This window comes from Gopherus evgoodei, chromosome 1 (genome assembly GCF_007399415.2).
Source record: "Gopherus evgoodei ecotype Sinaloan lineage chromosome 1, rGopEvg1_v1.p, whole genome shotgun sequence".
In the NCBI taxonomy this organism is placed as follows: Eukaryota; Metazoa; Chordata; order Testudines; family Testudinidae; genus Gopherus; species Gopherus evgoodei.
In genome coordinates, this window is record NC_044322.1 from 281,472,517 (window position 1) to 281,498,720 (window position 26,204).

The 26,204-nt window shown below is 39.5% G+C and overlaps 1 protein-coding gene across 1 annotated transcript; it reads left to right on the plus strand.

The window, feature by feature from the left end:
• Window positions 1-448: 448 nt before the first annotated feature.
• On the plus strand, window positions 449-26,204 carry USP44 (ubiquitin specific peptidase 44). The gene is given in 8 exon segments (XM_030548516.1): window positions 449-524; window positions 8,370-9,879; window positions 20,656-20,854; window positions 21,559-21,667; window positions 22,914-22,959; window positions 22,961-23,123; window positions 23,592-23,632; window positions 23,634-26,204. Coding segments are annotated over 7 exon segments (2,142 nt in total). The 5' UTR covers window positions 449-524; window positions 8,370-8,451; the 3' UTR covers window positions 23,790-26,204.

Genomic DNA, 26,204 nt, shown 5'->3' on the forward strand with positions numbered 1-26,204 from the left:
CCTGCCAGCTCCCTGTGCCGTTTGTTTCAATGCTATACAAAATAATAGGTTTGGGGTATCTTCTGTGTAGGTTTCATGAGAAACTCATCTCACAATTCTGCCCCCTTGGGGTTTTTAAGCTGTGAGACACACCCAGAGACAGACAGACAGACCAACAGAAACAAAGAGACAGACACACACTCACACCCACGGGCAGACACCCCAGTGCCACAAACACACACAGTCCCACAGACAGACACTTCCCTTCCCCAGATTCACAGACACACCCGCACACACACAGGTAGGACAAGGCAACAGGCTGAACGCTTCCTCCCAGCCCTGAGCCTGCCCCAACGCCCCTCCCCACGGCGGGGGGCGCTCGCTGGGCCGGTTCCCATTGGGCGCCGCGGGGCAGGCGGGGCCCGTCGCCAGGGCCGGGCAGGCGGGGTGGCCCCGGGACTGGGGCAGGCTCCCAGCCGCGCTGACGTTGTCCAGCGGCCGCGGGTGGCCGCGCAGGCGGGCGCACAAGATGGCGGCGGCTGGCGGTGAGCTCGGGCGCGGGGCTCGGCGCGGCTGAGCCGCCCCCCGCGGGGCAGCGCAGCGCAGGGCGGGATGTAAGCGGGCGGCGGGGCCGGGCTCCCAGCCCAGGTGGGTGAGAGCCGCCCCCGGGGCCGGGCGGGGGTCACGGAGCTGGCGCTTCTGGAGGGACAGCGCGGAGCGAGCTTCTCCCTGCGCCGCCCCGCGGAGGCGGGAGCCCCTCGCCGCCTGGCTGGGCTGGGAGCTGCTCCTCATGGCGGAGGGGGGCACCCTGGCTCTGTCCGCTTCCCGTCGCCCCCAGCCCGGCCGTTGTAGGCTCGGGAGAAACTCGGTGCCGGGGGATGTCCCGGGGGACTCCCGGGCGCTGCAGCCCCGCGGGGGGGGGCGGGAAGGGCGCTGCTGCCGGGGGAGCTCTGCCCGCCTCTCACCTCGGGAGCCTCCCGGGACTCGGCCGCGGGCTCTGTATGAAACAGCGCTCGCGACTTCTGTCTGTCTCAGTGCTGCGAGCCCCGGGCCGGGCGCTGCGCTCGCTCAGGGCAGCCGGCTGCCAGCTGGTTGCCGCAGAGGCAGGCAGGTTGCACAGATTTTGTGATTACTGAAAAGTCCGGGTCATGGGAGCAGTAAAGGCGAGGCCGACACGCTGCCCGTCTCTCTCAAACTGTCCTTCCTTTTTTCCAAGGCAAAATGCACTGCGCTCGTGTAGGTCACTTCAGGTGCCGAGCTTGTCTCCAAGCCTTCACGTTTCTGGGTATAAATGCGTTCGGGGGAAGCTTTGTGGAACAAGCAGCCAAGTGCAACCTTCGGGCCTCACACTTGAATTCTTTTGTTGCGCCTAAGTAACTGACATCGTTGGGGCTGGAAACCCCTTTGCTAAGGCCCTGAATGCTGAGTTTCATTTGAGAGAGTTTCAAAAAAGTACCTTTGTGGGGGAGGGACTCTCAAGGAATATTGTGAACTAGAAAATTTGCTAATGAGTCAGCCAGGAACTGCAATTAAATGCAGATAAGCAAGAAACAATACAGTGGCCTAAAATGGTTCACAAAGCAAATCTGTTGTTTCTGGTGCATCCTACCGTTTTCTTTATGTTCAGTCTGAACAATCAATTAACAATCAATTAACAATCAACTCTGTTGCAAAAAGGTTTCTTCATTACTTACTTCACTGAGCGGAACCAGGTCACTTATTTGATATGACAAAAGAACAGTCAGTGAAATACTGCTGCTCTTGCCTCAAGTATTGTGTGCACTAACTGGGTCTGATTGACTTTTCTTTATTATGGTAGTACTCAAAGCCCCCATCAGAATTGGGACAAGGCTCTGTAGAAACATTAAGGTACTTATCAGAAAAATCACATGTATAACTGCTGTTTTTAATTTATCATTGGAACAGTCAAGTTTGTACATCTGTTTCTATTTGCTATGAAAGGTATCCAAATTCATTAGAGGCACTTCACTCTTCTGTAAAATTGGAATGAAAACGGTTTCTTGTTCCAATTTAAACACTTGTTCATCATGAAGTCTCTGTAACTGAAGTAATTTTACAACTATTTGCAATAAGTAGGACTCTTTTGCCCACATGTCTGTAATGTTTGGCTGTTCCAGTGTCGCTGACATAATAGAGAACTACACTAGAGTTTATTCAGTTGCATCACTTCTGGAAAACAGTACAAACTTCCTAGCAGGCAAAAAACCATAAGGATTGATAACTAGTTGCTAAATCCAGATCTGACTGGGTGCAGAATAACTAGGAAATAGGGACACCCTGAGCAGTGTAATAGGTTGCTTTGATGTCAATGGGAAAATGCTTCTAATAGTTTTTTTAAATATTACTATTTTCTGTGGGATTTATTAGCATAACAAAATTAAGGCTTCGCTTATGCACAGACATAACTTCTTGCAGATTTTCTGGATTTGGATAACATGGAAACCAGTTCAGTGAATTCTGTCAATCAGTTTAGGACCCAAAGTGTTAAAGGGACACTTAAGGAAGTGAACTGTGTGATTTTTTTTTTATGTGCTCAGTAACAGATTATTACAACTGATATTTTAAAATCTAATGTCAGTATTTTATGCTTGCATTTCACTTGGCTTGGACAAAACAAATCAATGGAGTCAGTTGTTGGTTTCACTTTCACTATGTTAGTGCTACCAGGTTCAGATTTTAGTGACTGGGGAAGTGTTTGTTTTTGTTTTTTTTTAATGTGAATTTAAAAGACTGAGTAAAGAGTTTTTTGGCTTTAAAAAGACAATTTTTAACCAAATGTAAATTTTAGACCAAATTTGACTGCCCCTTTAATTACAAACCTTTTCATCTCTCCTACTAGTAGGACTAAATAACATTTTAAATAGAAATTGTTCTATAATGCAAAGCTTTATTTTATCAATGTTAAAGTCAATACTTCTGAACTTTTGTTAGTGAAGAAAATATGAGTCCTTGATACACTCACTTTTCTGCCAGTGAAGCTCGAGGAAGAGAAGGTTCTGTAGAGCTGAATTCTCCCACAAGTTTTAGCTAAAAACTTTTTAGTTGTCTGACTGTGTTGTCATTATCTCCTCTGTTACTTTGCTCATTCCTTCTGCTCAGTTCTGAGTGCTAATGGCAAAAGGGAGAATTTGGTCTCTGAAGTGCTGGTCAACTAATTAACATTTCTTTTTCCCGTGCACAGAGAACTGAGTGGTGAGGGAGGACAACAGGGCAAGACACTACACACAAGGAGGTACTAAATAACTTGGTTTTAGGGAATTTAAACTTGTAAAGTTTAAATGACACAAATAGGCTGCTTCATCCTCCCCGCTCCAGCTACTAGAGAAAAGAGCTGCAGGCTCTCTCAGAGGTCTCTTCTGTGATCCTATTAGTCTTTCTAATCCATCTTTCCAGTTCCAGATTTTTCCCTTAGGTACTTTGACTTAGTGTTTTGCCCACCCTTGACATAAGTGTCTTAAGTTATGTGACTTCCATTATTTGTTTTTACTTGAGACTATTCTACAGTCTAATAGATAACATTATAAGGAAGTAGCTCCTGATAATGTCTTCCCATTCTTCATTTCATCCCATGTGTTATCCTAAATAATGTAAATGCTATACAAGTATTTGTTTAAAATAAAAACTTGCTTAGCACCAAGCTATACATACTATACAGCACTTCAAGTCTTTCCTTATAAACAAATTCATTTAGTGCACTAACAATTTTGTTTTTTGTTCTGAGTTCCCTCAATGCTGTACAAAAGTGTACTCTTGGCTCCTGTTGGTCTTTATACCCATATGGCAATTTTAAAGCAATGTCACCTTAAGCTTCATAGTCTGGTTCTATTAATCTACATCAGGGATCAGCAACCTTTGGCACGCAGCCCATCAGGGAAATCCACTGGCGGGCCAGGACAGTTTGTTTACCTGCAGTGTCTGCAGGTTTGGCCGATTGCAGCTCCCACTGGCTGCAGTTTGCCGTTCCAGGCCCATGGGGGCTGCACGAAGCGATGCGGATGTGTTGGCCACCGCTTCCTGCAGCCTTCATTGGCCTGGAACAGCAAACCGTGCGTGGCCAGTGGAAGCTGCGATTGATCGAGCCTGCGGACGCTGCAGGTAAACAAACATCATGGCCTACCAGCGGATCCTGCAGGGTTACTGCAGGGTCACGTGCCAAAGGTTTTAGATCCCTGCTCTACATATTAAAGGTTTGATCGCACTGGTCTTAATTACCCAAGAAATTCCTCTGAAGTCAGTGTAACTACTTGTGCCCTCAATTCAGCATGTGCTTAACTTTAAGCATGAATAGTTCCATTGACTATTCATGAGCTTAAAGTTAAGTACATACTGAAGTATCTTGCCCAATTGAGGTCTGGGTAGGGGTGGCACGATTAAGCTTTAGTTATATAAAGTATTTTTAGTGAATGTTCAGGTGTTCAGAGGCTTGGTAGTTACATTTATAACAGCTGTAATAATAATCTGAACAACTCTGTTCCTCTCTAATCTTTGTCCTGGCTTCCCAGCGGGTAGGTGAGCTAGCAGAAACCAGACAAGTTTCCAGTGACAGATTCTTTGAAATCAGTGTGTTCCCATGGATCATTTTGCTTTCCAAAGGAAAATGCCATTGTCAGACTTCCCTGCCAGCTCTAATATTAAAGAGAAGACAAAATCACTTCCCCATTTAAACATTGTTGTCTAACCAAAATATTGTATCCTAACCAAAATCAGCAACCCCTCATTGTTCTGACCCACATCAAGGAGTCCTCATTTCCTATCGGTTCCTTCTGATTGATAAGAGCTTTTGGGGGAGTGTTATTCTCAGACCAGACATAGGGTAGTCTGAGCTTAAGTGTTCTTCCTCTATCCAATGGGAACACTCCCTGCTGGCTTATGGAGCTTTGGGAAGGAGAAATGTGGGAGCATGCATGTGCATACAGCTTTCAGTAGTCTGTAAAAGCACCTGTTCGTAGTACTTATTTTCAAAACATGTATAGTAACTAATTCTTACAATATCCTTAAGTAGGTATTTTCCTTAAGTATTAATATTTGACCCATAACATAAGAATTTTATCAGTATGCAACTGATTTTTAAAATCCCTCATTTTCATACACTTATCTCATTGCATCAGGTGTGCACCCCATATAAAAGAATAGTGGTGCATCTCTGATGATGATTCTAGCTTTGAGGATTAAATTCTTCAGTTTGAAAATCATAATACAAAGTTTATTCCAAAGAGTTTTCATTAAATATTTAGACTTTACTATGCAGATGTTATATTTAGATATAAGTAAACTTATTGATAAGTAATCTGCTTGTCAAGCAGGCAGGTTAAGTAATGAGAACAGACAGCAACTGTTACTGTTTTATTTAGTTACCTAACTGCCCTGTAGCAAAATCCTGCTGTTTGGTAAATACTACAGTAATTTTTATAATTAAACCAAAGAACACTATGCTGCAATGTGTTGTAGTTCTGTGTAAAAGCTCTTTAGGTAGAAACTCTGTAAAACAAAAACTAAATTTACTGGAAATTGTGCAGTTGCAATGTTACATGTGAATGATTGCCAGCATAGTGTAAGAGTATAACTGAGTGGCAGTAGTGCTGTGTGCCATTAGTTGAACTTCATTATACAATATTGACATAAAATAAGTGCGACACACTTGGTAAAGCATGCCTTTCAGACTGGGGGGAAGAGAGGAAGAATGGGGTTAGCCGTCTGGTGATTTCTTTTTTTTTAATTATTGCACCTGAAATAGTCTTAGGGATATTTAACTTCCCTGTACATAGATAGTATTGACTCTAAGCACTTATATGGAAATTAAAATGAAAATTTGTCTCAGAATTATACGTTACCAAAATGTGAATGCTGACTTTCAAATTTTACTATCTAATCACTGAGGTTAATGGGTTATCTTGTAGCATTTTTCATTAGTTATCTCATGAGGAATTAAGGTGAACTGAATGTTTGAGTTAAATACAAAGGATTATTTCCAGTCATAAGTTACTAAGCCCTGAGAGAGAGGCTGGTCAGTGGTGATGACACTAGCTGGAGACCTGGATACAATCTCCTGCTCTGCCACAAGCATCCTGTGTGTCCTTGGGCAAGTCTCTGCCCCAGTTTCCATCTGTAAAATGGGGAGAATACTACTTCTCTATCACCAGGGTGTTGTGAGGATAAATACATGTACAAACATTGTTAATAGCTTTCAAGTAGTCTAACTACTCTAAAATAGTCTAGCTTTCAGCAGGAGTAGTAGTATCAATGTAAATGCAGACAAAATGAAATGATTCAGTTAGTCTTCATTAGTGTCCAACAGCCCAGCCGTATCTTCAGACTCTCTGAATGTACTCTCAGGATACGCTGCTTCTGGCACGTGATCTGGTAATTATGGAATAGGTAGCCTGAATGCATTGCAACTGAAACTGTTTAGGTCAGCACTAATACGACTACAGGGCAAAACAAACTGAATTAGGATGATTAGCATGTGGAGGCATCAAATCATTTGTGCTTAAATCATTTCAGCACCATTGGTTCATCTGCAGACTTTTTCTCTGGTATTTAATTTATTTTTTAAAAAAGCCAAACCAAATACATATGTTGTCTTAGTTAGATGTTAGTGTCAGCTTATAAACTATTCAATAGTTTTATTTTGCTACCTAAAAATTAATATTTAAAGAATCATATTCACACTGTCAAATATTAAAAAAAACAGAGTAATGTGGCCTTGTTTAGTTGAAAATGGTGGGTAAACAAAATCCTTTTCTTTAGTTTGTGTGTGTGTAAGCAGAAGCTGCTTTCATAAGCAGCTGTCACTTCTCACCCCCTTCATTCACTGTCATTTAACATTTGCTATGATATAAACATTGGATTGCCTAATGGACATTAGAAAACATTGGATTGCCTAATGGACATTAGAATGGATTGGCCTGATTAGAAATGAATTTCTGTTTGAATATACTGAAGTAATTTGCAAAAATGGAAGAACAACTCATAATTTAAGTAGGAGTCCAAATTTGTGGGTTCTATTCCAGCTCTATCATTGTTAATATCTCTGTATTTCAGTTTGATCACTTGCAAAATGTTTACCTCTGTCCCTCTAGTGTGTTGTGAGGCTTTGGCCTAGTCCACACTAGAAATTTGTACTAGCACGTCCCTTTTTTGGCACAGCCTGGCGTGCATCCACATTTAATGCTTGAAAAGTGCTTAGGGATTCTCAGATAAGTACACATTGATACAAGACTTAGAAAAGTTAATTTGCTGAGTGATATTAGTACTATGTCCCATCTAGCCCTTTTTGTTAGTGGCATCCTGGGCAACAGCACTTGCGTTCAAATTTAAGATATTGACTGGCTTTATTGTGAAGGATTAAGGGTGGGAAAAGAATAAAGGGGAGGGAAGCAGTCCTCCCATTTGTCAATCTTCTCACTTAAGGCTTGTCTGCATGCTATCTTGCACTGATTTAGTTAAACCAGTGCAAACCCCTATGTGGACAACCTTAAAACTGGATATATCTATTTACAGGAACAAGCTAAAACAATATAAACCAGATTTAAGTTCCTTTAAGCATCCAGGCACAATTGCACTTATTGGAAATCTGTTTAAAAGGACATCTTTAGTTAAACTGGTGCAACCTCATATTTTGATCAGGCCTCTACAATTAGGTTCTCATGGGACAGGAAAGGAGGTACAGTAGGACTAAGCTTGCTTATTCTGGGAGAGGTCACCAGCTAGTTATGTAATATTGTCAAAGATGCCACAATGACCCTAGAAACTGAAGTCTGTTTTATCTACCATATAGAGACTAGCGAGATCAGTGATGGTGTAAACTTCTGTTCATTATGGGCTTGTCGAAACACAGTTAGCTAAACTGGTGTTAGGTGAAAGGTGTGATTCTGAACCGATTTAGCTAAACTGGTACAACTTTGGATTCTGAACCGATTTAGCTAAACTGGTACAACTTTTCTGTGTGGACATTCTTGTTAATTTAAAACTTATCAGTTTAGCTTGCACCTGTACATTTACTAATGTAAGCTAAACCAATATATGCTGAGTTTGAACAGATAGGTGTTCATACAGAGTTATACTGGTTTAACAGAAATAATTTAGAATAACACCTTTAATTAAACCAGCGCAACAGGTTTATGTTATTAACATGCCTCAGCCAGGATACAGAAGGTACTAGTGGCATGAGTAGTTCAGTCCTCGTGCCCATTCAGTCATGGACCTCTCTGCTAAAACTGGTAACAAGGTTGTTGATTGTGACTCTGATTACAGAATAGTACATCAGTGCTCTTTTAAAACTAACCCAAATAATTTTATTGCCAAAGATGTATTAACTTACTTTTGACTTACATTGTATGTGAAGCTGAACTTATTTTTTTCCCCTTTAGTTTGCAGGTCAGAATGTCATGGACAGAAAATAGTTTGGATAACATGTTTCTCTAGTATTTCTCCAGTATTTCAGTATTAATAATGGATAAGTGTAAGCACATAGGACGACTTCGGCTAGCCCAAGACCATTCTATCCTGAACCCTCAAAAATGGCATTGCGTGGACTGCAATACTACAGAATCTGTCTGGGCATGCCTTAGCTGTTCGCATGTTGCATGTGGAAGATACATTGAAGAACATGCACTAAAGCACTTTCAGGAAAGTAGTCATCCAGTGTCATTGGAAGTGAATGAGCTGTATGTTTTCTGTTACCTTTGTGATGACTATGTTCTTAATGATAATGCAACTGGTGACTTAAAACTATTGCGAAGTACATTAAGTGCAATCAAGAGTCAAAACTATGACTGTACTACCCGTAGCGGCAGGACTTTGCGATCTGTGGGTACGAGTGATGACTCTTACCTTACACACGGTGGTGCCCAAGCCTTGCTTCGAAATGAAGACCGCATGTTCACAGCGCTATGGCACAGAAGGCGTGCATTAATGGGCAAAGTGTTCAGATCATGGTTTGAGCTAACACCTAGTGGGAAAAGAGTTGTGGAAGAAGAGAGGCGCCAGGAGGAGGCAGAGGAAAGAAGGGACAAAGCTAGGAAAAGAAGACAAGAGCGAAAGCGTCAGTTGAAAGTAGAGATGGAAAAAATGCCTCCAAGGAAGAGTTCTCGTTTACAAAATCAAATATCCTCGAAAGTATCACCCTGTGTTCAAAAATTAGCACAAAATTTGTCCTCTCCTGCAGAGCTGAAAGTAACTTCTACCTCAGATGACGTAAGATTGAAAAAAATTGGTGATTCTCCAATTAAGCGAAGGCCTACAGTGACTCCTGGTGTAACCGGCCTGAGAAATTTGGGAAATACATGCTATATGAACTCTATTCTGCAAGTATTGAGTCATTTGCTTATTTTTCGGGAATGTTTTTTAAAGCTTGATCTGAACCAAACTCAGGAGTTGCTGGCAACAGCAGTCAATGAAAAAACAAGATCTTCTACTAAGCACCCTCCAATTACTGGTTCTGCGTTTTGTGTGAATGAGAACCAAGTGAAGGTAAAAGGATCATCTTCTATGAGACAACCTAGTTTATCATCCGGACTAAGTGGAGGGGCATCAAAAAGTAGAAATATGGAGCTTATTCAGCCCAGGGAGCCAAGCTCAAAGCACATTTCTCTGTGTCATGAGCTACATACTCTGTTCCAAGTTATGTGGTCTGGCAAGTGGGCATTGGTGTCTCCTTTTGCCATGCTCCATTCTGTGTGGAGACTAATCCCAGCCTTCCGAGGTTATGCCCAACAAGATGCTCAGGAATTCCTCTGTGAACTTTTGGATAAAGTACAACAGGAACTGGAGACAACTGGGACCAGATACCCAGCTCTTATCCCCACTTCTCAAAGGAAACTTATCAAACAGGTTCTGAATGTGGTCAATACCATTTTTCATGGACAGCTTTTAAGTCAGGTATGTCTTTATGATTTAAAAAAAACCTCTTAATATTGACAAATCACTGAAAGGAGACTGATCAGTGATGTACAGTACACATTTAAAGGATTAAAGAGTTGAGGGGAAAAGAGTAGGATTACTTAATTGAGATGATGAATTGAAAAGAGATGTGAGAGAGGTTTGTACAATAATATAAAGAAGATAATTTGAGAACTCCTAATTACCCTCTCATTGAAAAGAAGTGCCTAATTAAAAACTAAAAAATAAACTTCAATGATGGGTTGAAATATTTTTACATATTATATTGTAGAATCCACTCTTACAACATATTATTGAGGCAAGAAGTTTAATCCTCTTTTAAAATCTTAAACATTTACTATCTAGTTACTTTAGGGTTATGGAATATGTAACTTATACATAAGGACATAGGTCAGCCACTAACTGATGGAGTTGGTAAGAAACTTCTCTGAAGGGCATATTGGTTCATAATTGTCTACTGTAGAGATTTTACACTTCTCTGCAGTGTCTGGTTGGCCACAGATGGAGAAAGGATATTGGACTAGATAAGCTCTTGGTCTGGTCAATTATGACAATTTCTGTGTTCATATGACAGGTGCCAACTTGGAAAATTTGTTCTATTATAATAAATGGGTTGGACATGATCTGGAAACTCCTTAGTATAGAAGTGATTGCAAGTATGGATTCTACACACAGGAGAGGATGCTGATTTATATATAGTCCTTTCCTCTCCCTCCCCTCCCCCGGAACAGTGTGAGCATAGTTTATATACGTGTGTAAGTACTTGTACTGGTATAGCTTAATTCCCATAAGTGAAGGTAAATAAGATACACTATTATATGGCATCTTTATAACAGGGTTGCTCTGACATCACATTGGGTTTTAAAAAAAATCACACCCTTAAACAAAATAGTAATACTAATGCAGTAGTAATACAAAAACTGAAGACCTGGCATTAGGTCTGTTACAGGAAAACGTTCAATATATATAATCATTTTTACTTGCAAGATTGAGGCTGGCTTTGGATTATGAACCTCCTTGCAGGTGCCATTTGGTGGTATAATTTTCAGGGTTCTGCAGAGGGTAGACAGTTGCAAAATCTTAAACAGTACCACTACTGCCTTTTCCTTTATAAAGGAGGCCAGTGGCAAGAAAACAGTCACAGCCTCCTGCATTTGGGGATGGGAATAGCAAAATCTTTACTGAACAGAAGGTACATATGATGAAAAATCCCATCACAATGATATAGTTTTTATCCCCTTGGGCGGGGGGGGCGGGGAACGAAATGAGGCTCAAGAGAAAACTTGAGAATGGTGGAATCCTTTACTACTTTGAGCATCATTACAAAATCGCTTGTTTTAATGTACTTTTGATTGAAGTCTGATAATTTCACCCTATACAAAATATATGGTTGGTAAACATGTCTGTTTACAAATGTGTATATGGACTTTTGGTTTCTACTTCTAACACATCTCCGTACTATTCCCCACTTAAGATTCCATGTGTCCTCAGTTAGACAAGTGCCTGACAGAGTTTGCTTATGTGGATATTTGAACAGTTGAGCCTGAGAACATGAAGATAGCACATGGAAAAAGGGTGGTAACAAAGCATCACTCATATTCACTGAACTGTAATCTCACTTATCATAGATAAGCGTGTACAAAGTAATTTGGAAAACCAGTATTCTTCACCTTTTGTGTTTGTAAATCTTGACAAATCTCAACCAAAAAAGCCCTCCTCTAAACTTATTTTGGTGTTTTATTTCTGAACATCGGGTTTCAAAACCTGTTGCAGTAACTCATTGTGCTACCTAGCTGTCAGCTATTTGGAAAAACAAACCAAAGTGGAACAAAACAAAGGACTTTTCAGGAAAGCCAGTGTGCCATGATAAATAACCAGTTACCATTACACTCCTGCTCCTGAAGTGAGAGGTTACATCAGCCTTAGCACTTACATGTAGCTTTGTATTCTATGGTCATTTTGTTGAATTTAGTAGCAACAGAACACATCTGGCAGTTGAGATTGCTCAACTGTCAACTAATTTAGACTTCCTAATTTCTAGGAAATGTAACATTTTGTGTTTCTTGAAAGTCAGCTTTTAGCTTCACGGCTTTCTTTCTTGAAGCCCTTATTAATTAAATGTTTAATAGTTGATAGCTGAGGAGCGGTGGGATAGACCACCTTGTGGGGATTTTAACATTTAACTAACGAGTTCTGGGAGTTTTCAAAGCTTGTCACTTCTTTTACATTAAAAGAAATTCTAAAATATATTGGTCTTGGTGTACTACAAAGGTATAAAGTGAGTTGTTGACCACTAACTAGCGGTTGATACAGAGGACATAATGTAGAAGAAACCCCCTAGTAGTAAGGGGACTGCAGATACAACACAGTTGAATCAGCTTCAAGGAGAAAGATTGTATCTTTTGTGTAGTGGTAGAACATGAACGCCCTAGATTTTTGGGTTTGGAGGTATCCTTAGATTTGAGTGGACTTACTGATCCCCATTCCTCTTCCATGTGAAACCTTCAGTACGAGAATCCTCCAGTTCCATCAGAGATGGAACCAAGCTTCTGGAGCTGACGGTGGTGTCCTCCAAGGAAAGGGTCTAATTGTGAGAACCCTTTGTCTTCTGCTGTTTCACAACCACAGAATTTGGTGGCAGAATCTAAGCTTTCCTTTTAGAAAAAACAAAAACACCTACTCTTCTGGTGTGAAAGGGTCAAAAGCAAATTGAAGCTTGTTTGTAAAACCAGCTGAAACAATAGTTCTAAGATATGTGAACTGAAACAGTCATCTGAATTGGGGTTTCAATTCTGAAACCTAATTTGAATCAAATTTCAAAAGTAATCTTCCACACTAGAGGACCTTTTGATAGTGTCAGAACATGTTTGTGAGTTCTGTCATCTTAACTGAAGGAATGTGTGGAGCAGTATATTTGACTCTCTCTGAAAGTGATCCCTTATCCAAAATTAATAATTGAAACTCCATTGCTATTAACAAAATGTTAAGTCTAACTAAAAATCCCTTATCCTCTCAATTGCTGCACTTTCACTCTTGATTCTTGTTACATTTCACCAATTTACCAGTGATGGTGGTCTCCCCCCTTTGCAAATCACCTTTAAAGGTCATGTGACCACTTCTCACAAGAAAATGAATGTTGCTAAGTATGACTGGTGAACTGGCACATGTTACAAAACAATTAAACAAATGTTAAATCTTACCTAATGCTTCTAAGTAATTTGATTTTGTAACAAAGTTAAATCAGAGAAATACAGCAAGTTTAAAATTATTTGTAATAAGCACTTTAAGTACATGAAAATAATTATATATAAGCCTGTTCCAAATGAGAATATTTATCATTGATTAACGAAATATTTATCATTGATTAAAAATAGTTATTTTAGAATTTAATGAAAAACTAGTTGTAGCTAGTATTACTTTGCTTCTGATGTATCAGTGTTTCACTTACCAAATATGATACCAGCAGGAATTAAATCTTTAGATGTCTCTGTGTGGAAATTAATTTAAAAAAATGAGACACTTCAGTGTAGTTTTTCATGTTTATTATGGTAGTGCCTAAGGACCAACCATGAATGGGGCTCCATTGTTATGTGCTGTACAAATAAAGAGTAGTAAGCAGTCTGTGCTCCCAAAGAGTTTGGAATCTAAACAGACACAAAAGGAGTATAACACAGAGTGAACAATGTTGAAATGTTCTAAGTACCGTGCTATGAATTTAAGGGGAGAACTTTGCAGGAGGGAGGGAGGATGGCTAGCATACAATCTTGCCTATGGAAATCAGGGTTTTATGATAGCCTGGATTGGATATGTCATTTCACAAAATAGCAGGACTTGAGATAGACAGCAAGAGTGTTTATGATCATAATATATTAGTCTACCACTCCACACATTAATTTCTACCTCTTGGTGTGAGTCTCTGGGGTTTTTATAGGGGAGCAGGGTGTCTACCGATTCTCAAAAATATCTCCTGTCAACTTTCAAGCTAGGTATATTTCTCCATTAGGTGACATTTAACTTAATCTATAAATAGTAATTGAATCACAGCTGCTTGCTACTTCTGTGGAGTTTGCTTGTTTGCAAGCATCATGCAACTGGGGAAGCAGACAACAATCCACTTTGCAATTTTTTTAAAAAAAGTTAATTGAATGTGTGAAAGATACAGGCGTTAGATCCCTGCAGCCAAGTTCTGAATGAACTGAACAAGTTCAGTATGGGCAGCAACAGGGCAGAATTCTATACACTGGCTGAGCTCTGGCAGTCTTTTCCTCCTCCCATTCCCTCAAAACAAAACATTGTAGCCCTATCACAGATTACTCTTATTTTTATTTTCTTTATATTTAAAGTTTGTGTAGTCACCTGTGTGCTCTCATAGCATTAAACCCAACAATGAAAGTAAAAAAGAGGAGCGACCGTGTTGCTGTGAAGGAGACTAGGATAGCCACCGTCAAGGTCTGCCCTTCTCGTCTGTTGCACAGAGAAGGGGGAAGATGGATCTTTGACCAACTTTTCCCATAGCAGTGTGGTAACAGCTTGCTTTCCTCCACCATAGCTAGATTTAATAGTATTCTTGAGGTGACTGCCTGTCAGAATAAGTCTGCAACCACCTTGCTGCTTTTTTAAGGGGCTGCCCTATCTGCCAGATTCGGCCACTAGATTCAAGATGATCTCATGACAGTACATTCTACACATTAAAATTCACTTATGTGGAAAAGGACTGCAAGGCTAATTGTCTGCTTTCCACAAGCAAACTCCTCAGACATAGCAAGCAGCCTTTGATTTAATTGCCACTCTAGATGTCATCTCTGCCGCCTCACTTTTTTCAGAGAGGTCTTCATCTCTTCATATGTAAAGTGACCATTTTTTTCCCCAGCCATTCATACATAACCCGTTGTATGTAATTTCTTTGTTTCGAGATATGATTGAATGTTCAAGGTGGAGCCAGTGCAACAGGAACTCTCAGACTATGTAACAGGGAAACATTTTGTCACGTGCTTACTTTGCCTGATATTCACTGAACTGTAATCTCACTTATCACTCTGGATTGGCTATCCATGTATGTAAATTAATGTAAACAAAACTGTAACAAACATTTTCTACAATACATCTTCATTAATTTTTCCTTACTATATTCTAGTTATATATTTTTAAAAGTCAAAACTCTTAATAGTGCAATAAAACATGACACACTCCTGCCACTAACCAAACCCTTACCTTAGGGGTTCTCAAACGGGGGCTCGGGACTCCTCAGGGGGTCGCGAGCTGTCAACCTCCACCCCAGACTCCGCTTGCCACCAGCATTTATAGTGGTGTTAAATATAAACAAATGTTTAGTTTATTAGAGGGGTCATACTCAGGCTTGCTGTGTGAAAGGGGTCACCAGTAAAAAAGTTTGAGACCCACTGCCTTACTTGGAGTAAAATCTCATCCCCTTTGCTATCATGCATACTCATCCCATACGTTATAAAATTATACTGTTTCTCTCAATAAAATAGCCAGATATACTGCTGAACTGTATCAGAAAAAGGTAAATATACTTGTCAATCTTACTCTGTTTCTTCAATTTTTAAACTCCACAGTGATTAACTTAGTTAGAACATTGCATATAATTATGTTGGTCCCAGGATATTAGAGAGACAAGGCAGATGAGGTAATATCTTTTATTGGACTAACTTCTGTTGGCGAGAGACAAGCTTTCAAGCTTATACAGAGCTGAAAAGACAAGCCTGGGAGCTTAAATTGATACCTTTATTAGACATTAAAAATTATGGATTGAATAGACACTGGATTATGGTTTATTGCAATAATCTGTAACTGACCAACAGCCCTTTGTGCCCCTTGTGTTCTCTCTCTCCTCTCCCCTACTCCACAGGAGAGGAGGGGTGTTAAGGGGCCACTTCACCTTGAATGGTCCCTCGAAATATGTATTAATGACTTATGCTAAACAACCTGTTCACATTTTGTATTTAGCAGTGACACTTCAGGTTAGTTTTCCAGACCTGAAGAGCTCTGTGAGAGCTCCAGAGCTTGTCTCTCTCACCAATAGAAGTTAGTCCAATAAATCTATTACCTCACCCACCTTGTCTCTCTAACTTAATTATATACTCTTCAGTAAACTACATATTTCTGAAAAACTATTACTCACTGGCTGTGCATTTGTGCCATATATTTTCACTAACACATGAAACCTACATAGGAGAAAAAAAATTAATGTTGTCATGGGTATATTGTGGAGCTATGCTTATGTGATGTGCCATTGAAGTCAGTGGGGCTCTGCATCAGTCGAGGAACTGGCCTACACGGATCAGATTCACTCAGTTGTTTATATGAAGAGCCTATGGAATGAAGAACTGCTTACATACAAGGACCTTGAATAGAAAGGTTTCTACACAGAATGACTCGCTGCTGCTTCCTGACAAGAGGGAGGGGATAAAACTCAGTGAGGTTGCTTCAGTTGAGCTGTGCTTCTGCTGGGCCAGGATTGGTACTAGAACAACCGTACAGGACTCATTGTCCTCTGCAGAACAACTTAAAAACTGGCCACAGATGGACAGGAGAACATGCTGAATTTAAAACTCCAGAACTTGCTAAAACTGCTTGCATTCTTACTCTTATTTGTGCATCTCATCCAGAGCCCACAACTTTACCTTGTGCATTCATTTTCAGTAAATCCTTCATGTAATACATCAATTAGATAAGCATTTGCTCTAACAAACACCTGTTTGTACAACAAGTTTTAGTCTGTATTTATGCTGTAATTATGCTCAAAGACAAAAAAAAATCACCTAAACTGTGGCCAGGTCTAGACTCTGATTCCTTTTTCATTCTGAATTACTGATAGTTTATGGCTTTAGACCAGGGGGTTCTCACAACAAAAAGTTTGGTGACCTCAGTGTGGCCACCAACTCTTGCTTATGGCCACTCTGACAAATTTTCCTAAAAGACTTAAAGTTGTTAAAGAAAAACAAATAAATATGCACATATACATGTCCAAATCATTGTAATTTATTTATGTAGGGTTTTTGGGTTGGTTTTTTTTTTGCAGACTCAATAATAAAAATAACAGACAGTTGTATTTTGGTGCCCCCAGTCCCTGCTGTCTCCTCTGATTCTCCATCATCCTCCCGGGCTCATCATCACCCTCCTGAGCCTGCTGCTCCCCCCACCACATTGCCCCAAGCTCCCTTCTGTAGCCTTGCACCCCAGGCTCACCCTGCTCCTTGGTTCTTGGTCACTGCCTGGCAAGGCCAGCCCTGCTGCACTGTGCTGAAACCCAGAGCTGGATCCCTGTGGGGGTGGAAGGGAGACTGAAGCCTGCCTCTGGAGTCCCATGGTTACTGGGGGGAGAGGAGTGCTGAAGCCCACCCCCTAAACCCCTTGGTGCTGCAGGGAGGGCCTGCTGCTTTTCCCCCTCTCCTGTCTCTACCCAGGAGGCCATCATGGCTGCAGGAAAATCCCCTGGTGGCTGCATTTGAGAAATGCTGCTTTAGACATTGGCAGACTTTGGCATTTATGAAGTGTACAGGCAAGTCACATCTTAAACATGCGCGGATTCAGCTTTGCGCGGTTGGCAAAAACAGGGAAAAAAAGAGAAAAATAATATAAAAACTGCACCTGTAGTGCAGGGGCGATTCTACCCGCTATTCAACTCAATGGGTGTTTCACTATACGCAGTTTTCGCTTTACGCGCTAACCGTTGAACAGAACCCCCGTGTAAGATGAGACTCGCCTGTATAGCTGAATGAGCTCCAGCCAGAGTAACTTAAAACGTAAATTTCCTCACTCTCCACAAAGAATAAAATTTTCTTTTCCAAGAATAAAATGGTTATGGGTTTTTTGGACATTAAAGTTGCTGGGAACCTTCTGTGGTCTGTGCCATGCACCAAAAAAAAAAAATCGAATACACACACGAGCTGGCTAACACATAGCTCAGCCACTTATTACTGGATACTAGTAACGTTTTGTATTTGCTCTAAAGAATGCCATGCATGAAATAGCTGATTTCAGAAGGAATGGCAATGTTTCAAGTTATAGTGTCCTTTAATATGCATTTTTTGTTTTAGTATTTTAAAACCCATGTTCCCTAAGACTGAAAAAAATGCAGCACTGCAGCAAAGCTTAAGCTTGCGCTCAGCTGTGTGAAAGGACATACTGAACAAAAATGGTCCCCAACACAGTAATGATCTTTGACAAACCTTTTTCAGAGTTTTGTTTTGTTTTTTTATTAACCATCAGTGCGTGCTACTAAAGGTAAAGTCATGACTATTCAATTGTGAGCAAATTATCACCTATAAAATTCTGCTGGAAGACTTATTTTGAAAAATAGTTTTAATATTTGCCCTTTTTCATACATGATGAGGCTGTGTTGTGTTCTGGGAATGAGCTAAAGATAGCAAGGCAAAAACAACACGAGGCTCAGGAAGCGAGGGAATTGCAACCTGCATTAGAAGCAAAAACCATCACAATGGAATTCAGACATGATGACAAACTGAGTGAAGATAATGGGGCACTTCTTCAGTGTGCTCTGTTGTACACAAACTGTGCAGGATAGCGACGACTCCGCATTCACACCCTCTCCCTGAAGTGTAGGGCTGCAAATGGTTGTGTTAGATTTAAAGGGTCAGATACTAGTAGAGCACATTGGGAAAGATTGTGAGCCAAGCCATCATGGAAAAAAGGGAGCTTTTGGGCACATGGGCTGAATTTCCACATTTCTGAATGTCAGTGATGTAGATGACACAGCCTGCGATTTCTGTAACTGGGTGCTGTTTGAGCATTTTTGTCTATGGTATCATGTTGATATAATAAATATTCAGGTCCCTCAGTTGTTTCTGTGATTGATTTTTATCACCATATTTTCACGTTAGCTATACATTATGGAAACAACCAAATAGGAAGGATGTATTTATGTGGATAATAAATAATTGAACTAATCAACCACTGTTTTGGCTTTTAGTCCTAGTTAGTTTCAGTTACAGACCTCAACAAGTTTTCAAGTGTGTGGGATTTGCATGTCACTGGAGCAAAATATTATGTTCTGAGTCTGTAAATCTACATTTACAGAACCTATTTTGTTTGAATTCTGTAAACTCCATAATTTGGGAACGATGTTAATCATTTTATTATAATAGGGTTGTATCCTGTATTGGAAGTAGTGTGGAAGCTATTCATATGGGCCCACCTACCCGTCAGGATCTTGTCCATTGATTTCTCCAAAATATTTAGCCTCCACAAAACAATGACTGGTTTAGAGCTGCTGTAGTTAGAGATTTCTGAATATTTATAAATATTGAGAGGCTTTTCCCCTGGGTGTTTATTAGTCTGATTATTTGGAAGGTTCTTACATCTTATTTGTAAATAGTCCTGTGAGTGGGTTACTTGTACTTTAACCATGTGGAAAACCAAGGGGTAGGAATACCTCTTGGGAAAACTAGACGATTTATTTCCAGATGTGTCTTTTTGGCCTTTATTGAAGGTGTGAAACAAACCTATTGGTTGGCCCTGTTTTCGTGTTACAGAGTGTCTTGAATTATATCTGTTATGTTCCAAATGCAGTCTTGCTACTGCTTCAGGCCCAGAATCCTCCAAACTGGTCCACAGGGAATCCACTTGCATGCTGTATATGAAAGGATTATAGAGAAGGACTCTGATGCTGCATGATGTAGTACCTCTCCAAATGCAGCTCAAATTGACGTTGGCTTTTCTGACTGTATTGCAAGCCTATCTGTAATTTGTCTGTTATATTATTCTAGTTCTTAAAAAAAAAAAAAAAAAATACAGCTTTTTAAGTCCCTTCCTTTCCATTAAATATCTGTAAAATTAATTATATTTTCCTTGATGCCTTATCTTCCATTTTTCCAGGCAAATACTCATTTCAGTTCACCATATTTTTATTATAGCTAATCTATCTTAATGGCTGTCCTTTTTCCTTTAGTGTGACAGGTGGTTGTACTTACTGAAAGAAAAAAAAAATCTTTTACCTGTTAAATTGAAGAAGCATGTCTACTAACCCATGCCTTCCATACAAGATTTCCAAAATAAGAAGAATGTGATTTAAAAAAAAAAAAACTATTTTCCTTTCAATAAAACTATATATTAATACAGGGGTAGGCAACCTATGGCACGCATGCCGAAGGCGGCACACGAGCTGGTTTTCAGTAGCACTCACACTGCCTGACTCCTGGCCATGAGTTCGGGGGGCTCTGCATTTTAATTTAATTTTAAATGACGCTTCTTAAACATTTTTTAAAAATTATTTTCTTTACATACAACAATAGTTTAGTTATAATAGACTTAGAGAGAGAGACCTTCTAAAAACGTTAAAATGTATTACTGGCACACGAAACCTTAAATTAGAGTGAATAAATGAAGACTCGGCACACCACTTCTGAAAGGTTGCTGACCTCTGTATTAATATATTATTCATGTTAGTTATTGCTTTGTAAGTATTTGTCTAGAAAGAAATCTCGGGGACTGTTCTTCCTTCTCTTGAGCAATCTCAGACAGATCATTTTGAAACTACTTCTAGTTCACAGAAGAGAAAGATATCAAACACCTTAGTGTAATACAGTGGTGGACATGCTGCTTCAAAGAAAGTTACAGGTAATTTTTTTGTTTCTAGTTAAAATATTTCTTCTACTGTATATATTTGCAGCTGTGATCCAAATTCACATACTGTTCTCAGAGCTACATTAAGAGACACGTGTAGAGAAGCAGGCTTTTGGATGTTAGAGACTAACTTAATATTTTGCTTAACAGGTTACGTGTCTTGCGTGTGACAATAAATCAAATACTATAGAATCCTTCTGGGATCTGTCGCTGGAATTTCCTGAGAGGTATCATTGCAATGGGAAGGAAATGGCTTCTCAGTATCCATGCCTGCTGACAGAAATGTTGGCCAAGTTTACAGAGACGGAAGCTTTAGAAGGAAAGATATATGCGTGTGATCAGTGCAACAGTGAGTAAAGGCAGTATGTACTCATGCATATGTTCTCCACATAAAATATAAATTAATATAGGCATTAAAAGTGTAAGAAAAGGAAAACAGCAATTAAAAGGAAAGCAAGACAAATTTTAAAAGTATCTGTCATATAAGTAAAGCATAAGACTGTTTCTTTAATTGTGAAAGGAAGTAGTATAGAAAAATCGCTCTTTTGATTCAGTGCATCAAAAGTAGGTTTGAAAGTGGGTTTAAGAGCTCAGATTAGGTCATCATACCAACTACTGTTGTTTTTCATTAGAAGGTGGTCTCCAAGAAGAGACAAAAGAAACCTGTTGAAATAAGTTTGACACGTTATTAAATTAACAGACTGTCCGCACTTAGTCCTGATGAAAATAGCTGAAGTATTTGTATATTTTTCAACATTCAGATGAATAATCCAGATATGTACCAAAAAAGAGGCATTTTGCATGCCCAGTAATCATAAAATAATCGTTGCCAAATGGATTCCAAAATGCTTTCTTATTAAACTGACGATATATTCATATATTCAGTAGCCCTTGTTACATTATCTAAATACTCTAAATCATGGGGTCAATAAATCTTAAAATAAAACAAGCATATTTGACAACAAATTTTCAAAGCTGTGTTCAAGGGCTTTTTTTGTTAGTGGTAGTTTTTTAAAATTTAGCACTTATTTCATTGTGTGTGTTTGGTCACAGCAAAACGTAGGAAATTTTCTTCCAAACCAGTTATGCTTACAGAAGCCCAGAAACAGCTTATGGTGTGTCGACTACCTCAAGTTCTGAGACTACATCTTAAACGGTTCAGGTAAGCAGTGCTATACGCAACTTAGAAATGTTGCAAACTCTCTTTGAATAGTATATTCCTCCTTGTTCCAATAGTCACTAATCCTCTGGGCTCATTCAGTGGGTGAACAAAATCAGTTTTTGAGAAATCCCTCTAAATTATCTTCCTTGAGAATGCCCTTAAGCTCAATAGTATAAGCAAAAACAATTTCTGGAAACCCGTTTCTTCCTGGTAAATAAAATATTGTTAGAATGCATCTCACAGGCAGAGAAGTGAGATTTTTATTCCTGCTACTTCCCAATAACAAAAGTCAGTAGAATTAAAAACCTATCCTGAATCTTGAACACTTACCCAGTTTGAGACAAAAGAATCAATTTTCTCTATTTGAAAAAGAGACTTTTGTGGATACCTGTATGTACAGAGTTTCATGAAGTATCTCTGATATCTTGAGAAAACAACAGCCTACGGTTCATTGTTTTGAGTTGTGGACAAATGGTACCATGCGACTTTACTAAATATGTTGAGAGATCATATCAACCAACTTTATTTAAAATAGATTATTGTGTTATTCACTAGTGCACAGTCTGAGGTTTGCATGCAACCCACCAGGGTGATTGTATAACCTGCAGCTTCAGTAGCATTTTTTAAACCCCCCTATCTAAATCTGGTAAAGTGTGCTAATATGAGCAGCTAGGGAGAAGAGATTGCACCTGTACGTGATCTTAGTTCAGCCAGGGAGACAGAGTGACTCCTGAATAAGGAGATAAATGAGAGTGGGAACCAGCCCCTGGGGTGATGTTTTCACTTTTACTGTATAGAGTCATATCTATAATAAAGAAGTCTCTGCAGCTTCTGCATCATTTTTGTGATTTTAAATATTTTTTTTTATAATTATATCCAGTGTCTTTCAGCTTGGATGACTAGTGAACACACGAGAGCAGGCAAATGTGGAGGAGGAATATTTTGGAGGCTGAGAGCAGCAGATAGTGTAGGTGAGAAGCCATATGTAAAGGATTTTTCTCTATGATCGTTGAAATGAAGGGGAAATGAAAGAGATTAGTTAAGGGGGAGCTTTTGAGGGATATACGTTAGCATGAACATTTAGTACAGAAGCACTAGCAGGTGAGATGGTTTAGTAGCTCAGAATTCTAACTATGCAGAATTTGTATGTGCATAGACTCACTAAAATAATCTATTAAACTACCTTCAGAAATCAAATCAACTGAATAATATTCACATTATTCTTTAATTTTGATATTTTTCCAGTGTGGTCAGGCCGCAATCATCGTGAGAAGATTGAGAGTAACACCGTTAGCCTTTGATCAGATATTAAATATGGAGCCTTATTGCTGCCAGGGAGTCCTAAAGTCCCTCTTACCTGACTGCTTTATCTATGACTTGTCTGCTGTGATTATGCATCATGGGAAAGGATTTGGTTCAGGGCACTACACTGCCTATTGCTATAATTCAGAAGGAGGTACAGACAAGCAATTTAAATCAGAAATATATCCCCCCCCCCGAACACTGCAATTCTCGTTTCCTTTAGTTGAATCAATGTAGCCACAAACAGGATCTTTACTTTCTTAAAATAAAATGGACCAAGATTTTACTAACCAGACCCACCAGTGCGAAAAGAACTATAACAATATAGGTGGTCAATAAAATTAAAGCTAATAGTTTCAATTTATAAGATTTTTTTCCTGATTAGACAAATATAATCAGGTGGTGTATACAGCAGAAACATTCCTTACAAAGTATGTGATAGACAATTGTTTCTCTTTAAAACTATGTGCTTATTCTCCACCCAAAATGAAAAGATAAAACCACAAACATTTGCCAGTTTTGTGTTTTTAACAAATGGTAGCAGATACTTGTCACCTGTAAAGTACAAGTATTTTACATAAATATTTTGGTTATTTTACAATGGTCTGTTACTTCATTCTAGGATTCTGGGCACACTGCAATGATTCCATACTCAACATGTGCCACTATGGAAGAAGTATGCAAGGCTCAAGCCTACATCTTGTTTTACAGCCAGCGAGTTACTCAGGCAAACAGGCACTGTCGAATATCATTTCCTAGCTCACCATCTGAAAACCAGCAGTGTACTGAATTTGTCGACTGTTCAAATGAAAAACAGTAGCAGCTAATCCAAAGTCAATTTACTGTGTACAGTAAAGTTTGACTTGTCAACTTATGTGTATTTTTAAAGAGAAAATGCAAGTTCAAATTGTATTTTTTAACTTGTGAATCAATGTACATTATGTTTATACACTTTTGTATTAGCTAAAGTAAGCGCTCTTGTGTTAGTATAAATTTATATGATAGTAGGTAACTTTCAAAGTACCCTAGAATTGCTTTACAACTTTTTTAAATTTTGAATTTTTAACTCTTACTCAGGCTGTTTTTCAGTTCTGTTTTTATATTTTGATAATCTGATTTGGTTTAGAAAAAATTATTTTCCAATGGACAGCTGATGTATTTTTTTTTTGTTAACTTTCTACATGTGTACATTTTTATAGTATAATTTTATTAGCATTATGATTTGGTCTGTGGGAATCAGTCTTATTCTTCACAGAATATGAAGGTGCCACTAACAAAGAAGCATCTATTAATGTCAGTAATAACAGAACTTTTCTTCATTGGGGTAGGGATTTTTTTTCCCTGGATGTCCTTCAAGTGATAGATAAGAAGCTAGGCTCAGATCTACAAAACTGCTGCTGAACCCTGTAGATGCCCATGTTTCAGCCTTTGAACATGCACACAGGTGTGTCCATCTGCTGCTTAAGCCCCTGAGCAATTCACAAAATAAGACTATGGGGCATTTGTCAGAGGCCACCTATCAGATTCAAAAATGGGGGGGAAGAGGGAGGAGGAGGGTGATAGTGCCCACCTGATAACTGTAACCTAGGGGTTAGAGCACGTGTGAGATGGGAGAGACCCAGGCTCAGTCCTCCATTCTGTCTGAGGAGAAGGATGTGAACAGGGAGTTTCCTACCTTCTGATGCTCTAAGAGCTTGGGATTATGTGATGGAGCTGCTCCCTCATCTCTCTCGTTATTGTTCCACTATGCGTAAATAAAGAATGAATGACTGGAGCAGGGGGGCTGGACTCTGTCTCCCAGTTCGGTGCCCTAACTCCTGGTTTACAAACTCATTCCCATTCTTACTGGCTGATCCAGCCAGTGATTGTTCCACTGTGGATAAATATTGGCAGAGAGGGAGGGAATTGAACTTGGGTTGCTCACATCCCAGACAAATGCCCTAACCACCTAAAACTTTAAGGTAGCTACCACCAGCAGTAGCTGTTTTGGTGGGAGTGAGGCAGGCACCTACTCATTTCCCTCAAGAAGTTGCTTAGGCACCTAAGCCAGCTGCCTCCAGGCAGCAAGTTCCCCTTTTGTGGATTGCAAAGCAGTGCCTATCTCTAAGAGCAGATGGGCTTAGATATACCCAGCTGGTCAGCAGCTCCTAGGGGCTAACTCCGTATCGACCATGCTGGCTTTTGTGGATCTGTGTTATGATTTTCTAGGTACTAACATTAGGCATTGTAATTGCTCAGCATTGCCACAGCCAAGTGCCTTAGTGGCTCCCACCCTTAGTCACTATTCTCCCCAGTAGTGCCCATGGAGCTATAGTAAAGGAAAAAATATATATTACTGTTTTTTGTGAAGTGTCCCAAGGAAAACAATAGCATATGTGCTTAGCTCACATGCCAGTGTATTAGTGATAGCAAAATTTAATAGAGCCAGAAATGATGGCTAGGAGATAAACTGAAAGTTACCTATTTTACATGCACCCTTTTACAACTGAGATGCTAAACCTAAAGTGTTAATTGGGCTGCTAAACTATGGGGGAAATGTCTTTAGCTACCAAAAGATTTATCTTGCCAAACAGCATACAAAGACACTGGAAAAAGTGAGCCTAGCTCCTTGGAAAGGTAGCATTCCTTCAGTAATCTCTAGCACCCATGAATAAAGCACCATAGTTAGCTGAGCAAAACATGTTGCGTAAAACACAACTGGAGAATATTTAAATCTGGATGTGTCTGTAGGAGCTACACCTGCCATACTTAGTCCCTCCATTATTTCTAACTAGTATTAACAGAGAATTTCACCTCTTCCTCATTGCCTAAAAAACTGAACGTTTCCCCACCAATTGTAGCTAATGCCAAAATTGTAATGATTAGTTTAAGTTGGTGTGAAGTGTTTTTTTCATCGAAACTTATGCAAATTACCTCAGCTCTTGGAAAATTATACCTCAATAAAACACTGTATGGACTAACATTTTTTACTAGGGTTAGTTCCTTATATCCTTGATTGAATATTATAACACATTGCTATTATAAAATAGATCTTTATCTTCAAAAACCATACAAAACATGTAGAAAGTTACTCTTTATTAGAATATCTTGAGTATAGATTAAGCCTTAGTGCAATATTTTCATGTTTTTTTCACTCTATAGTCCCTTATCTGGAAACAGTTACAATACATAAGAATGGCCATACTGGGTCAGACCAAAGGTCCACCTAGCCCACTATCTGTCTACTGACAGTGGC